This window comes from Dunckerocampus dactyliophorus, chromosome 11 (genome assembly GCF_027744805.1).
Source record: "Dunckerocampus dactyliophorus isolate RoL2022-P2 chromosome 11, RoL_Ddac_1.1, whole genome shotgun sequence".
NCBI classification, from domain to species: domain Eukaryota; kingdom Metazoa; phylum Chordata; class Actinopteri; order Syngnathiformes; family Syngnathidae; genus Dunckerocampus; species Dunckerocampus dactyliophorus.
The window spans coordinates 8,028,097-8,043,208 of record NC_072829.1 but is presented as its reverse complement, the minus strand read 5'-3'; the positions used below and the strand labels follow the sequence as shown (position 1 = coordinate 8,043,208).

Sequence of the window (15,112 nt, the reverse complement as noted above, 5' to 3'; positions counted from 1 at the left end):
TTACAGAATATTGCTTATTAGTGTTATTAATCAGCATTAATGCTCAGCAGCTTGAAAGAATACATCAACTGCAAGCAGGAAACTGTTATCAAATCTTATACAATAAAAAAAGTGATCTGATTTGAAGTTCTTGTGCAGATGGTGCAGGTGTACCTAATGTCTTGCCACTCTTTATCTGCCAATGTGATCATTTCTTATGCCATCATGTTCTAGGCTTGAGGAGGAATCTACACCTGCACCAACCACTTAAGACGCAGGAGGAAGGGAGCGCTGCTATGAGGGTATTAAATGATTGGCAGCTTCCTATACCGACCAAGAACTTTCTTGTTGTTTTTTTATTCTCATGGATTCTAGACACTTTGTGTCCATCGGTTTCAAATGAATACAAGTGTTTCATGTTGAAATGTTGGTGTTAAATAGCACATGAAAACAAGCTAATACAAGGAAGAAAAGGCCACAGACACTCAGCGGACTCTTCATTAGGTACACCTGCACGATCCAATAAGATCCAATGCAAGCAAATGGAGCAAAAACGCTGCCTTTGCTATGTATCTGATAGAAAAGACAGACATTTTAATTTTTTGCTTTTATTTTGTCCAAGTTAAATCCTATTTATTAAAGACAATCACATACAAGGAATACTATACTCTATAGGCATTCTCCATAGGCCCACTCCGTAGGCATACAACACTGTCTGGAGGGGGGTGTATATCCAAATAAAACAAATGAAGTCACCTGGCAAGCTGGTTCTGAGGGCATTCAGTGGATCGCAACTTGTCTTAGAAGACATTTCGCCTCTCATGGACTAGATAGGACAGTGCGTCCCACCTAGTCTTTGAGCATGAACTGATGAAGCGTGCTCGGATGAGTGGAGAAACGTCTTCTAATGTCTTTGTATTACTACACAACAAGCCATCCACTACATTGGAAAGACCCAACAAGGGAAAAACCTGTTAAGGCAACCGAAATTTCAAAATTCCAAGAAGGTATTTTTTCCATGCCGGATTGGTCATTTTATCTTGATTGTGAGATGTATTAAATTCCAAATTTATACTTAAAAGGGAAAGAAGGACCTCTAAAAAGATAATTCAGGGATGATTTGAGCAATTAAGGCTATCAGATCCAATAACAAACATCCACATCATCCCTCACGATTTGAATTAAAGTTTGGTTGCTATAGATTTTAATGCAAATACCGGGGTGTGAAAAAGTGTTTGCCCCCTTCCTGATTTCTTATTTATTTGCATGTTTGTCACATTTAAATGTTTCAGATCATCAAACAAAATGAAATATTAGTCAATGACAACACAACTGAACACAAAATGCAGTTTTTAAATGAAACTTTTTATTATTAAGGGAGAAAAAAAACAAGCCTATATGGCCCTGTGTGAAAAAGTAATAGCCCCACCCCCCGTTGCCCCTCCCCACCTGGTACTCGAATTATTCAAAGGACTGTTGCACCCCTAAGTGAGAGCCATTATCCACAAATGGCAAAAACACGAAACAGTGATGAACTTTCCCAGGAGTGGCCGGCCGGCCAACCAAAATTACCCCAAGAGCGCATCCAAGCTCATCCACAAGGTCACGAAAGACCCCACAACAACATCCAAAGAACTGCAGGCCTCACTGTCAGTGTTCATGACTCCACCACAAGAAAGACACTGGGCAAAAATGGCCTGCATGGTAGAGTTCCAAGACGCAAACCACTGCTGAACAAAAAGATTGGAAAAATACTCTGTGGTCTGACGAGACAAAAGTTGAACTTGAGCTAACATCTGGCGCAAAAGTAACGCCACATTTCAGAAAAAGATCATCATAACAACAGTAAAATATGATGGTGGTAGTGTGATGGTCTGGGGCTGTTTTGCTGCTTCAGGACCTGGAAGCCTTGCTGGGACAAATGGAACCATGAATTCTGCTGTCTACCCAAAAATCCGGAAGGAGAATGTCCAGCCATCTGTTTGTGACCTCAAGCTGAAACAAACTTGGGTTCTGCAGCAGGACAATGATCCAAAACACACCAGCAAGTCCACCTCTGAATGGCTGAAGAAAAACAAAATGAAGACTTTGGAGTGGCCTTGTTAAAGTCCTGACCTGAATCCTATTGAGATGCTGTGGAATGACCTTAAAAAGGTGCTTCATGCTGGAAAACCCTCCAATGTGGCTGAATTACAACAATTCTGCAAAGATGAGTGGGCCAAAATTCCTCCACAGCGCTGTAAGAGACTCATTGCAAGTTATCACAAACACTTGATTGCATTTGTTGCTGCTAAGGGTGGCCCAACCAGTTATTAGGTTTAGCGGGAAATCACTTTTTCATACCAGTATATGTCTAATTTATGGTTTAAGTGCATTATTTTTTTCCTATAGTAGAAGTCAATATTGTCAATTATTTTTTGGTGTTTTGCCCGGTTGCATTTAAAAATACAACTTAAATTGACTTCATTTGACTTCATTATGACTGTGTTGACACGATGACTAAAATTCAAATGAAATAGAAACTATAAAGGTTCAAATTTTATGAGATGCTGAATTGGGGGGTTTTGTTAACTGTAAACTAAAATCATCCAAATGATTGACAAATATAAAGAAATACATTCTTGACATACTTAACTGTGTGTGTGGCGTAATATACAGTAAATTTCGCTTTTTGAATTAAACTATTGAAATAATGAAACTTTTCAAAGGTGTTATTTTGATTGAGATGCACCTTTATATTCTAAAGAGGGAGAATCCACTAAAATGGTGTGTGTAGAGATCATTTAATATGCACTATGAAGAAATAAATAAAAACTTTGGTGTAAAGAAAAGCCAGGCTAATATGGCTATACAGTAAATACCACCTGAATAATAACAATTTATTTTTAACATAATGATGGGTAGGTATTTTAAGTAATTATTTTACTTTTTTAATAATTATTTTAAATTAATTTAATGCATATCCATGCTTGTGAAGCTGTAGTTCTTTTTTTTTCAAACTTCATTTTTAAATTAAATCCTCGAAATCAAACTCCACCCACAGAAATGCCAGATTTTTTTCACTTTTTAGATTTTTCACATTTACTTTTTATGCTGTAAACCTGTCAAATTAAAGCCTGAAAACAAAATAGCACCCCAGTGTAGTAAAGTATAATGCCTGATATGTTTTAATATTCTTTTAACCATCCAAACACACACACAAAAAATGCACACGTTACATTTTTAAAGAGGCATATTCCTTGCTGCCAATAACACCACCAATCGTGTGTTTTGTTTTGTTTTCATGGACTGTAAATGCTCCCAAATAAAAAGTGCTGAAATATCTTACCTTTACACAACACAGCGAGAGAAAGAAACAGAGCTGGAGGGGGTTGGGGGGAGTAAACACACATGAGCCTGCAACAATAAAGACAAAAATCAATCACTGCAGAGGTAGGATGTAATTAGATTGGAGGGGGTCACAATTAAGTGTCCAATGAGAGGCCTCAGGGGTCCTTAATTGACTTCTTAGGTTAAAAAGTCACTTCATGGGTTTGGAGTGTTGGAATGACAATAAAAATAAATACAGTCCACCGTGTCTTCACTGGTTGGCCGCACATGAGAGTGTCCAGGCAGGGAGGCAGTAGGCGTACGGGTAGTAGTAGGAGGGCTGCAGGGAGAGCAGCGGGGGCCGCAGCACCTCCCCCGGGCTGTACTGTCTCTGGTCGTCCCGCACCAGCACCTTCACCGCCACCTTCTTAGCCGCCGGCGTGGACGCCATCAGGTCCGCCGCCATTTGCCGACGCTTGGTCTTGTAGCGCCGGTTCTGGAACCAGATCTTGACCTGAGTCTCTGTCAGCTTCAGGGAGGCGGCCAGGTCGGCCCGCTCGGGCCCGGAGAGGTACCGTTGGTGGTTGAAGCGACGCTCCAGCTCGAAGACCTGGGCGTGGGAGAAGGCCGCCCTGGAGCGCTTCTTCCTTTGCTTGGGCTGGTCAGCACTCTTCTCGTCCTGGGTGCTCGAATCTGCAACGGTTAGACCCTTATTAACATATACATCTATAATAATATATCTCTACATAGACTGATGCACACCACACCCAAACATATGCATACTAGTCAACTTAACACTTTATAGAGCAGGTTTCACCTTTTTTACAGATCGACTTACAAAATAGACTCAAACTAAAACCAAAATACTACAAAAAAAAAAAAAATCTCAAAACATTACAGATACAAATTAATGGTCACACCGTCAACACACTGCCAGTCAAAAGTTTGAAGACATTTTCCCATGATTTTGAATGAGAAAATGTGTCCAAACTTTTGAGTGGTACTCTGCTCATGTATGTTGACGGTAATATGTTTTTTTTATTAGTATTTTTCAAATACATAGATATATAGAGTATATATATATGAACTGTCGGATTTTGGTATCAGTTTGGGTTTATTTTGAATGCTGAGCTGGGAAAAAAAGAGAAACATGCTCTGCTTGCCAGAGTGTAGGTTGAAGTTTAAGGTGTCAAACCTTCATTGGACACTTTGTAGAGCAGATTTCACTTTTTTTCCCCCCAGCTCAGGATCCAAAACCACAGCCAAACTTAAACCAAAATATGTTTTTTTAAAAATTATAACGATATTAAAAAGACAAATGAATGGTCATAACATGAACTTATAGTGCACCAGCAAAAAGTTTGGAGACATGTTCTCATGATTTTGATTGAGAAAGTGTCTCCAAACTTTTGACTGACACTCTAAATGTTAATGTTATGACGTGTATTATGTATTTTATTTGTATTTTACCAAATGTACATATATAATTTGGTATTTTGGTATGTTGAGCTTGGGAAACAAATAAGAAACTTGCTCTACAAAGTGTTTCCAAGAGTGCAAATTGTAGTTTAAGGTGTTTTGTTGTTGTTGTTGTTGTTATTTAACTTTTGCAACTCTTTCAAAATGTGTTATTATCATAATATTTTATGATAACTAAATATTTGAATACACTGAAACATATGAACACTAGTGACTTAACACTTTATAGAGCAGGTTTCACTTTCTTTCCCAGCTTAACCAACAAAATAGACGCAAACTAAAACCAAAATACAAAAAAAAATAAATTGTTGAAAATATTGAAAAATACAAATGAATGGTCAAAATATTAAAATATAGCATCTGGATCCGCTTTCCAATGCTTTTGAATGAAAACGCGTGCCCAAACCTTTGCGTGGTACTCTGTACATTGAAGTGATGACCATAAATATGCATTTTTCAAATGTATTTATGTATATTTTAGCATAAGTTTAGGTTTTATTTGGATGTTTTATTCGGATGTTTGGATGAAAAAAATTGAAACTTGCTCTATAAAGTGTTTTTCAACAGGTGTTACCCTTTATTGGACACTTTATAGAGAAGGTTTAACTTTTTTTCTTGCTCAGCACCCAAAAATACACCCAAAATTAACCCAAAATAAAAACAGTTACAAATTTCAACAATCCAAATGAATGGCCATAACATTAACATATAGCATACCACTCAAAAGTTTAGAGACAGTTTCCCATGCGTTTGAATGACAAAGTGGGTCCAAACTTTTGCCTGGCACTCTAAATGTTGGTCTTATGGCCAGCAATATTTATTGTATTTGTATACCTAACATTTATTTATCTTTTTTTTGTAATTGAGTATAAGTATGTCTATTTTGGATGTTGACCTAGGGAACAATGGGTAAGCGTGTAAGCTGAAGTGTAAGGGATGTGTAATTTTTATTTTTACTTTTGGAACTGCTTCAAAATGAGTTTTCATGATATTTTATCCAAATGAAATATCTAAGAAGATGGATGCACATCACACACTAACTTATGATGACTTCTTAACACTTCATTGGACACATTTGTTGTCCAGCTCAGCATTCTTAATAGATCCAAACGTATACCTACCATACCATACTTAAAAAAAAAAATATGTATACAAATGCAAAAAATACGAAAAAATACAAATGGATGGTCACAATATTAACATATGGCCAGCACGAACAAAAATCACAAGTTGATGGTCAATAAAATATCACACCCCACTAAACAGTGACGACAAAATAGTAAAATTGAATTTGAAAGTGTATAAATTATGCTTTTTTTTAACTTTTGGAACTGTTTGAAAGTGTGTTTTTGTGTATGCTGTGTTTGTGTTATGACCGTATTTTATCCTGACTGTCTAAATAGAAAGATGGTGCAGGCTTTCGCATTTGTTTTTCCAGCTCAGAATCCAGGCTCAATCTTATACCAAAACATATGTTATACATTTGAAAAATACACATTAATGGTCATTACATTAACATACGGTACATATGCACTCATACAACAGCACAACGATAACGATCAACAAAATAGCACACCACACTCAAATTTGAAGACAATGTATTTACATTGACATTTAAGATGTGCGCAACGATGCTTTAATTTCCACTTGTCATCGTGGTAGTTGATCATATCTGCATCTCTTTATAAGATAACAATACCATGTCATGTAGTTTGGGATTTTAGTGTTATTGTATTTTTTTTCGTTTGATGTTTAGGATAATCCACGTATGAATACCTCACATAACACTCATTTTAGCTAATAATAGCTAAAATAGCTGAAGCTTTGTGTGGTATAAAGTTTAAAAATGCAGTATACACCCATGCCAGAATAGTTTGTGTTCTAAAATGATCCCTTTAAAAAAGGAACATCACAAGTGTGATGTACTTAAATATACAAGGCTTGAGGTAGATGGTCTTTTATTGTAGGATATCTGGATGTTTTTTGTTCCTGTCACGTGCATGGAAGAAATGACTTATTCATGCTTCATGCATGTAGTTTAAATGATCGCTTTAGACGCCAAGTCAGGTTCTTGCACAGTCCAAAAGAAGTCACACAAAAAAGCAACAACAACAAAAAAAAAGTTTTTTTTTTTTTTTTATTTTTGTCGATTTTTTTGTTATTGAGAAACATAGTCATATACTGTATAGTCTAAAAAGTGCATGTATTCACCTATATGCTTTATTTTCATTGACAATTATTTTGTATTCTTAAATGAAAAAGTAGAATTAAAAGTATAATTTCATGTATAATTAAATTAAAAAGTAAGATTTATTTCAATATGCAAGGTTTGGGGTAGTTTGTCATTTATTAAGGTATTTATGTAACTTATTAATGCGTCATATACTGTATGTATTTTTAAGCACTCGTTTTAGCCACCAAGTTCGGCTCTCGCAGTCAAAAAAATGTTTGAAAATACACAAAAAATAAGAAAAAATTCTGATGGATTTTTGTACAATTTTTGCTAATTGAAAAATCAGATATACAGTAGTCTTTCTTTTTTTAATACATGCTGTATTTTAATTGAAAATTATTTTTTGGTTCTTAAATTATTTTTTTTAAGTGTGTGACACGAGAGATGGGTTTAAATATGCAGGGTTTGGGGTAGTTTGCAAAAGAATTGCGTATAAAGTTGATTATAATGACGCAAAGTTAGGGTGTGACGGTTAAATGATGCTTAGTAACTTTAGATACGTTGCACGTGCCTTAAAAACATCTAAGAAAATAGATTTTCAAGTGCACTGGATGACCAAAGCTTCGTTTTACTGACTCATAAGTGTGAGGTTCTTTTTCAATAGTTTTAATAAGAGCTTACAATACGTAAGATATAGGGGTTCAAATGTGGTGCTAATTTATAAAAGAAAATGCACAACTATGCAAAAAAGTGTGTTCTTGATCTTACCTGCAGCATTATTAGTGTCACAGTCACTCTTGGTGTGGTCCACAGCTGCAGATTCATGGTCCGTCTCCTCCGGGACGTCCGACACGGTTTCGGCGTCCTTCTCCTGCTGTCCCACCCGGGGAACCTTGGCGTCGTTGTCCTCGCTGAGCCCGGAGTCCGAGTCGTAGCTCTTCCCGGGAGGAGAGTCCGCAGCACCGCCTCCTCTTCGGGAGTCCCCGCCGAATATGTTCCAGCACGTCGTCTTCGAGAAGCAGACGTCCAAATCCTGCAAGGGTCTTCCGCTGTCCTTCTTGTCCAGGATGGCCTGGATGGAGAAGGGCATGAGGGAGTTGCCACGCACGGCCATGTTCAGATGTTTTCAGAAAAAGTTAATCTTGCAGTTAAAAAAAAAGTTTAAAGCTATAAAGCAGCGACGGTCATCAGATCATCCTCATGGCCGAACTTGGAGTTCCAGAGTGCCGCTTTCTCGCTCGCATTCCCGCGGGAAAGAAGCCGTGGGAAGTCGCCTTTACGTCCGCATGAGCGATGCTGTTCCTCCGCATAGCTGTGCCATCAACCACAGCGACGTCTCACTCCGAACTACGCTCCTTTTCACCAAACTTTTTCTCTTTTTTCTGTCCACCATCAGTGCTGCCTCACCTGTGATTGACAGCCTCCCGCCAGCGCCGCCTCCTATTGGTCGAGAGCACAGCCGCAAACCACTTCCGGATTGGAGACCGCTTTCAAGAGAAAACGACAAAACAGAACACGGAAACGTGGGGTTTGCTTCACTTATTGTATTCACATTCACACATATTTTATAGCCATTATAAACTATATTTCATCTTCATTTGCCAACATAACTGTCATGTGAGAGGAGCTTTTAATTCTGTTTAAACGTACTCAACCATGGTTAGCAGCCGTATCTCCCATTTTCAGTCCGGTACTTGAATGCAGCACCGCACTCACGCTCTTAACTTGTGTGTTTTCGGAGGAATTTGGTGCTGAAAATACAACTTTTTACCATCTTTCCTCAAATGCTATATTTGACTCGGGAAATACTTGGAAATGCTTTCTCATGCTCCTGAATGAGAGAAACGTTTGGCTGGTACTGTGCATGTATTAACATTGTATACCTATCATGCTAATTAGCACAACACATGTCAATAAACTAGCATTAACATTTTTTCCCACTAAAAAAAGGGAATGCTTTTAAATTGAAGACTGAAGTGTTCATAATTGTGTGTATTTTTTTTTACATTCAGAACTGTATTGTTTCAAAATGTTGAATAATTTTATCATAACTATTTCAGTAAGAGATTAGAAGCCATGTATTTTATTTTAGGACTTTTATTTTGATTATATTTTGTTTCCTTTGCTGTGGTTAGAAGAAATCCCTTCATATCCCAAAACGTCGTGTGCACGTCGTGGTCCAATCTGTACGATACTTGCTTGTACGAAACCCGCCACTAATTTACAAATATAAATTCGAATTGACCGTTTGAAACTACACGTCAGTGTATGGAACGAAGTGTTTAATTTGAACATTTAAACAAATATGTTCACTTATTGCCACACGTGAAGAAGCCTACGTTGCACGTAGGCCTATATATATATATATGCAGCAAATTGTCATAAACACATAATAATAATAATAATGTGACTTCATTAAAAAAATCAATAGTAATAAGTAGCAAAAGTAATTAAGTTTTTGTCACGGGGATAATAAAAAAAAGTTAAGGTGACATATTGTTGCAATAAAAGAGTGTTTGTGAAGGCTTAAAAAACGTGTTACAATATTATTATTTTAGCCTGGAAAATGACAAGGAAAAACATAATTTTAACATATTAGGTTCATTATTTCAATGATTTCAAAATGCAGTTCATAAGTAAATAGAGCAACGTGCGTAAAATGCAGTTTGGTGTTTGCCATGATGTATTGCAATATTATTATCTGAAATAACAAGAAAAAAAACTGTTTCCTTAAGGTCTGCTTCGTTTATCTTGTCTATCAAAGAGCAGGTCGGTAAATTGTTTTTCACGAAATGGCTAGTTTGCACGTCAGAAAACGTACAAAAAAACCCGACACGTATTGGACGCAAAGCTCGAATCACTTGAATAACGGGAACTTTTTTTCGACGCAATTTATTATTTTAATTCTAACTGTAAAAAAAAAAAAAACAAGAAAAAAACGGCAACAATTGCATTTTATTTGGAAAATAAGTTGCATTTTTTTGGCATTTATTTGAGGATATTATGACGTTGCACGCGCAGTGTAAATTATGTGGAAAAAATGAAATAAAACTCCATAATATCAACAGAAATTAAATATATACACAAGATCACATTAAATCATATGAATAATGACGATAATAAACCATTTAGCTATTAAAATAAAACCACAATTGTGGGGGTTGTATAGCAAACCTCAGTTTACCTTCTTAAACTGCATGATCTTCTCCTGGGTGTAATCATGTGACCTTGGGGATGAAAAGCATTTGTGGCTGCAAAGCAAAAAAAAAAAAAGAGAGAAATAACGTCTGGGTCTTTTCATGTAGCAGCACGCAACGTGTTTTATGCCACTTTGCAAGGAAAACGTCTTCTTTAGGTCTGCAAAAAAAAAGAGAAAGAATGTACCAGCATGCAGTCACTGAAAGTCTGTCGTTATAAAATGATGTCAGCAACTCTAACGACGAATACAAATGATTTTTCTATTTTTTTCTTAATTTTATCAAACCCCAAACGCTCTGGACGTAGATGCTCTATTATACACGCACGATAAACAATATGCATATGTTATTTTAAATGTATTTATCGTGGTATCGTATTTATTGCAATGCTTATTATGCAGACCTTTTTTGCTGCACGAAATGCTGTACATTTAGTTGTGACACAAAGACAGCCCTTAAAAATAGGAGAAAAATATCAAATTATATTCTAAAAACAATAATTACTTGAATTTGAGTGACCTAGTAATGATTTAATAAATAAACTGATATTTATTCGGATTATTTCAGTTGCCTTCGAATGTCTATTATGTGCCGATAACGTTTAATGCAACCACTTTATGAAGTCATTCTAATTGATGAAATGGATCTACACGTTGATTCACTTTTCCTGGTCACCACAAGATTATTATTTTTTGTGTCTTTTGAGCCAGAAGAACTTTTTACATACGGTGTTATTTTTATTATACTGTATGTCTACAGTTTTATTTGCCAGGGAAGCGTTTAAGAAACGCCCTACACATGACTAGGTGCGGCATTATTGTTTTAATATATTATATTTTTCTATTTTTAATGACATTGTTTTTACTATAACATTTTGCACAATTTTGTGACAACTATTTATCGCTCATATACTGTACAGGATCTTCAAGGGCTTGGGCATTAAAGTCGTCCTGCAAAGGGCTCCCCCTGCTGGTGAAAAACAAAAAAATATCTTCAAAAATAAGAAAGAGAGAAGAGGGGGGGAAAAAAAGAAGTCCAGGAAAGATGATACGTTTGCACTTAATGGCTCTGCCGGGAAACAGTTTATAGTGTTCCTTTTTTTCTCTCTTTGCAGTGACATGATGCCTTAATATCCCATTATAATAATCATAATAATAATAATAATAATAATAAGCAGCCTTACAGTAAGGAAACCAACGTTAAAAGGCACCCCCCAACTTCATCTCGTAACTGTTGTTACAAGAAATAAGTGCTGATGCAGCGGTCGCCATGGTAACGCCCCTGTTGAACCCTCCGCCGCTGCCAAATTGTGTTCATATGGACACTGCCAAGACTCATTTGCAATAAATGCCCCCCCAATATAGAAACTCTCACCAAATATCCCTTAAAACCCCCGCTCCCCTTGGATGACAAAGTCAATCAAGCTCACTGCTGGAGAAAAGGGAAGCGGCCTTTTAAGTGCGCCGGAGGAAGACTGAACACTTCAGACAATGCGTTGAGTTGGGAGCCACCCAATTCATAGCACAGCGTCACGGATCTTACACGAACATAACACACGTAACAAGACAAGTCCTGCACTTCCTGGATTGGACTTTTATTTTAAAAGGCTAGCACCTGCCGACTGAATCCGGAACAGACTGGCCCCTGACTTCAGTAGTTCTGTAGCATAAATATGTAATTTATAATATATAATTATATAATATAATCATATATAATCACATATAATTAACATGTAATTGTAGTATTCTGTAGTAGAATCTTAAAATCTGCACAGTACTTGTCATATAGAGCAGTAGTCCCCAACCTTTGACCGGCTTGTGTTCCCACAAATCTCCGGCGGACGGTGGTGGTGGTGGTGGTGGTGGGGTGGGGTTACATTATAGCTCTATCGATTTAGCTTATTATGTATTGTGTAAAACTAAGACAATAATGATATCAAATTAAAAACACAAAATGAATGCCGACCCACCATCCACCAGTTCAAGTTCCAAGTTTTTCCAGAGAGATTATTACATCGCTGTTTGACGTGTGTGGGAAAAGGCAGTGTGCTAGCATGAATTAACTTGAGACAAATGTGCACATTAGCACTCAATAAGTCATCAAAACTTACCTTTATGCATTCCCACATAGTATCAGCATTTGACACCAAATATGAGGTGAAAGAAAAATGATAAAAATACAGTAGTAGTCTGTGTGGCATGAGATAAAGTTAGCACAATGGACATGCGTCAAGTGAGACGGATATAACAGAGAGAATCCGGCCACTTTTCAAAATAAAACATAAAAAATGAAATAATTGAAATTATTTTGTCTTTCTGGGGGTTGGGGACCACTTATGTATATAGAGGATGTTTGACGAGCGTTTTTTGCAGTAAGTTCTTGAAGTAGAAATCGTCTTTCAACATTCATTGATGGGATATAGAGCTTTTGACGCCAATCTCTCTATCTTGCACAATGCTGAATCATGTAGTTGTAATACCTGTAACGCTCAAAAGCCTGTGAGGTAGAAGTTATTATCTATTTAACAAACAGACTATATCCAGAACTCACAATGAAATTAAACGGTCTATTGAAATCACGGGGGGTTACCATTCCACATATCATTCTTACTCACAGTGTCTTCAAATAAATAGCTAAAAAAAAAACCAAAACAACAGACAGGACAGTACCAACGAATAATGCTGAATAATCAACATCTATGTGAGCCCTAAACATGTAACTTAGCAGGCATTTACAACAATAGCACAGCAAAGCACACTGGGAAATAGGAAGTCCTGTTGTCAAAACCATACACTAGACGCCACATCGAGCGCCGAGCCTTACGTCAACGCCGTCGCCGTCGCGTTGACGTATTTTTTTTTAATGCAATGAAACATTTTTTAACAATTGTACTCAAGAAAATAGAAAAAAAAAATATGTGATGTTACACATATGGTGTCTGTATCGGATGCTATTGGAATCGGAAATTGAGAGTTGGACGATATCGGCATATTGGACATCCCTTAATAAAACAACAACAAAAAAAAACACCAAGCAAGCCACAGACAGCCAAAAGAGACAGAGGCCCAAATCTGTGAGGATAAGACAATTAAATGTAAGACAACCAAAGCAAATGCATAAACAAAAAAAACATTAGTTGACAGTAAATTGGCATGAGAGGAAATAATATTGGGGAGCTCAGCTAAATTTAAAATGATAGAGAGACACTAAGAAGGGTCCGCATACAGTTTGGTTTATGCAGGACATGACATCTCTCAGCCATTGAGCGTGGGTAGGCGGGGCAGCATCCTTCTGCCGTAAAAGAATTGCCCGTCTGGCCAAGAGAGACGCGAAGGACAAACTACGTTGCCTTGTGGGGGTCAGACGCAAGACGTCTTATGCCCAGCAGTTTGTTATAAATAGCAGAGATCAACCCCTTACGTCACAGGTGTCAAACTCAAGGCCCGGGGGCCGGATTTGGCCCACCGTATCATTTTATGTGGCCCGTGAAAGCCTTGAAATAATGTATGTCAAAAGGACACTTATTTTAATATTATTTTAAAAAATATTTGTATATATATTGTAATTTTGTTATTAATTTTGTCTTTACTTTTTGAAGCTTTACTTTTCATTATTTTACTTTTATACTATTGTAAAATTATACTTACATTATTGTATTTTTAATTTAATATTTTTTGACTTAATATACATATATTTAAATAAGTAAAAATGTTAAGATATAAAAAATATTTTTACAATAATTTAATTAACATTTACCGTTATGTTTACTATAAATAATAAAATATTATATTCAAGTAAAAAGAAAATTAATATTACTAAAAAAACCCTAAAAAAAAATATTTTTTTCATCAAAGACAATCTTTCAATGTATTTGTTGTCAATATTGACAGAAAACCTTATTTTTTTGTTGTCAAATCCAATGTAAAATAACTTTGTTATTAATGAAAAATTAATGTAATTGTAATGTAATTAACAAATTTTTAAAATAGAATTATAAAAAGTGGCCCTCTGAGGATAACCATAACTGCGATGTGGCCCACGGTGAAAACGAGTTTGACGCCCCTGCCTTACGTGATGGTTGCAAGTCAAGAAGTGCATCAACAATGTTCATACCAGGAGTCTCAGGGAAATTTGATAACTTGACTTTAAACAAAGTGCCTAACCTGAAAGTACCTAAAAAGACGGGATTTGAAAGATTTTACTTTTCCGTTAGTTGCTGAAATGATATGAACGCATTATCAATGAAAAGGTCCCGAAAACGTGCTACGCCTAGTCTCAGCCACTCTCGGAACCCCAGATCCAGCAGGAAGGGTTGAAAGAGATGGTTGTCTGAGATGGGGCTGGAAAGGCAGAGACCAAGGAAACCAAAGCGCCTCCTGAACTGGGCCCACACCCTCAACGTATGCCAGACCACTGGATTATCAATATCAATAATAATAAAGTAGTGGTGGAATAGCCATATCCTTTTCCATCTCCACCCATGTGGGGCGATCAGGACGATGCTGGTAACCCATGAAATTAAACAGCGCCATCTCCCCCTAAAGTGTCGAAAAAAAGACTTTGGAATGAAGACTGGGATGGATTGAAAGAAATACAAAAATTTGGGAAGAATGGTCATTTTGATGGAGTTGATTCGACCGGTGGCCAACACAGTAAGTCTGGAGATCGGGAAGACCTAGGTTCCATTCTCCCTTGGGCATTTCTGCGTGTTCTCCCCGTGCGTGGGTTTTCTCCGGGTACTCCGGTTTCCTCCCACATTCCAAAAACATGCAGGTTAGGTTAATTGGCAACTCCAAAAATGGCCAATGTGAGTGTGAATAATTGTCTATATGTGCCCTGCGATTGGCTGGCAACCAGTCCAGGGTGTACCCTGCCTGTCGCCCGAAGTCAGCTGGGATAGGTTCCAGCATGCCCCTGCGACCCTGAAGAGAAAATGGATGGATGGATGTATGGATGATTGGACTGGCCAAAGTAG

At 37.1% G+C, this 15,112-nt stretch overlaps 1 protein-coding gene across 3 annotated transcripts; it reads right to left on the bottom strand.

Annotated features, from left to right (window-relative positions):
* Nucleotides 1-3,161: 3,161 nt before the first annotated feature.
* Nucleotides 3,162-12,370, bottom strand: nkx3-2 (NK3 homeobox 2). 3 transcript variants are annotated; one of them, XM_054792317.1, is made up of 4 exons: nt 12,248-12,370; nt 10,125-10,297; nt 7,709-8,427; nt 3,162-3,981 (listed from the first exon to the last, which is right to left on the bottom strand). In XM_054792317.1, exons 3-4 carry the CDS (start codon nt 8,052-8,054, stop codon nt 3,560-3,562), a joined length of 768 nt encoding a protein of 255 aa, XP_054648292.1. In that variant the 5' UTR covers nt 8,055-8,427; nt 10,125-10,297; nt 12,248-12,370; the 3' UTR covers nt 3,162-3,559. The 3 variants fall into 3 exon arrangements, with proteins under 3 accessions (XP_054648292.1, XP_054648293.1, XP_054648294.1); XM_054792318.1 differs by having other exon boundaries at nt 10,125-10,191; XM_054792319.1 differs by lacking the exon at nt 12,248-12,370 and adding an exon at nt 11,567-11,685 and having other exon boundaries at nt 10,125-10,191.
* Nucleotides 12,371-15,112: the final 2,742 nt, after the last annotated feature.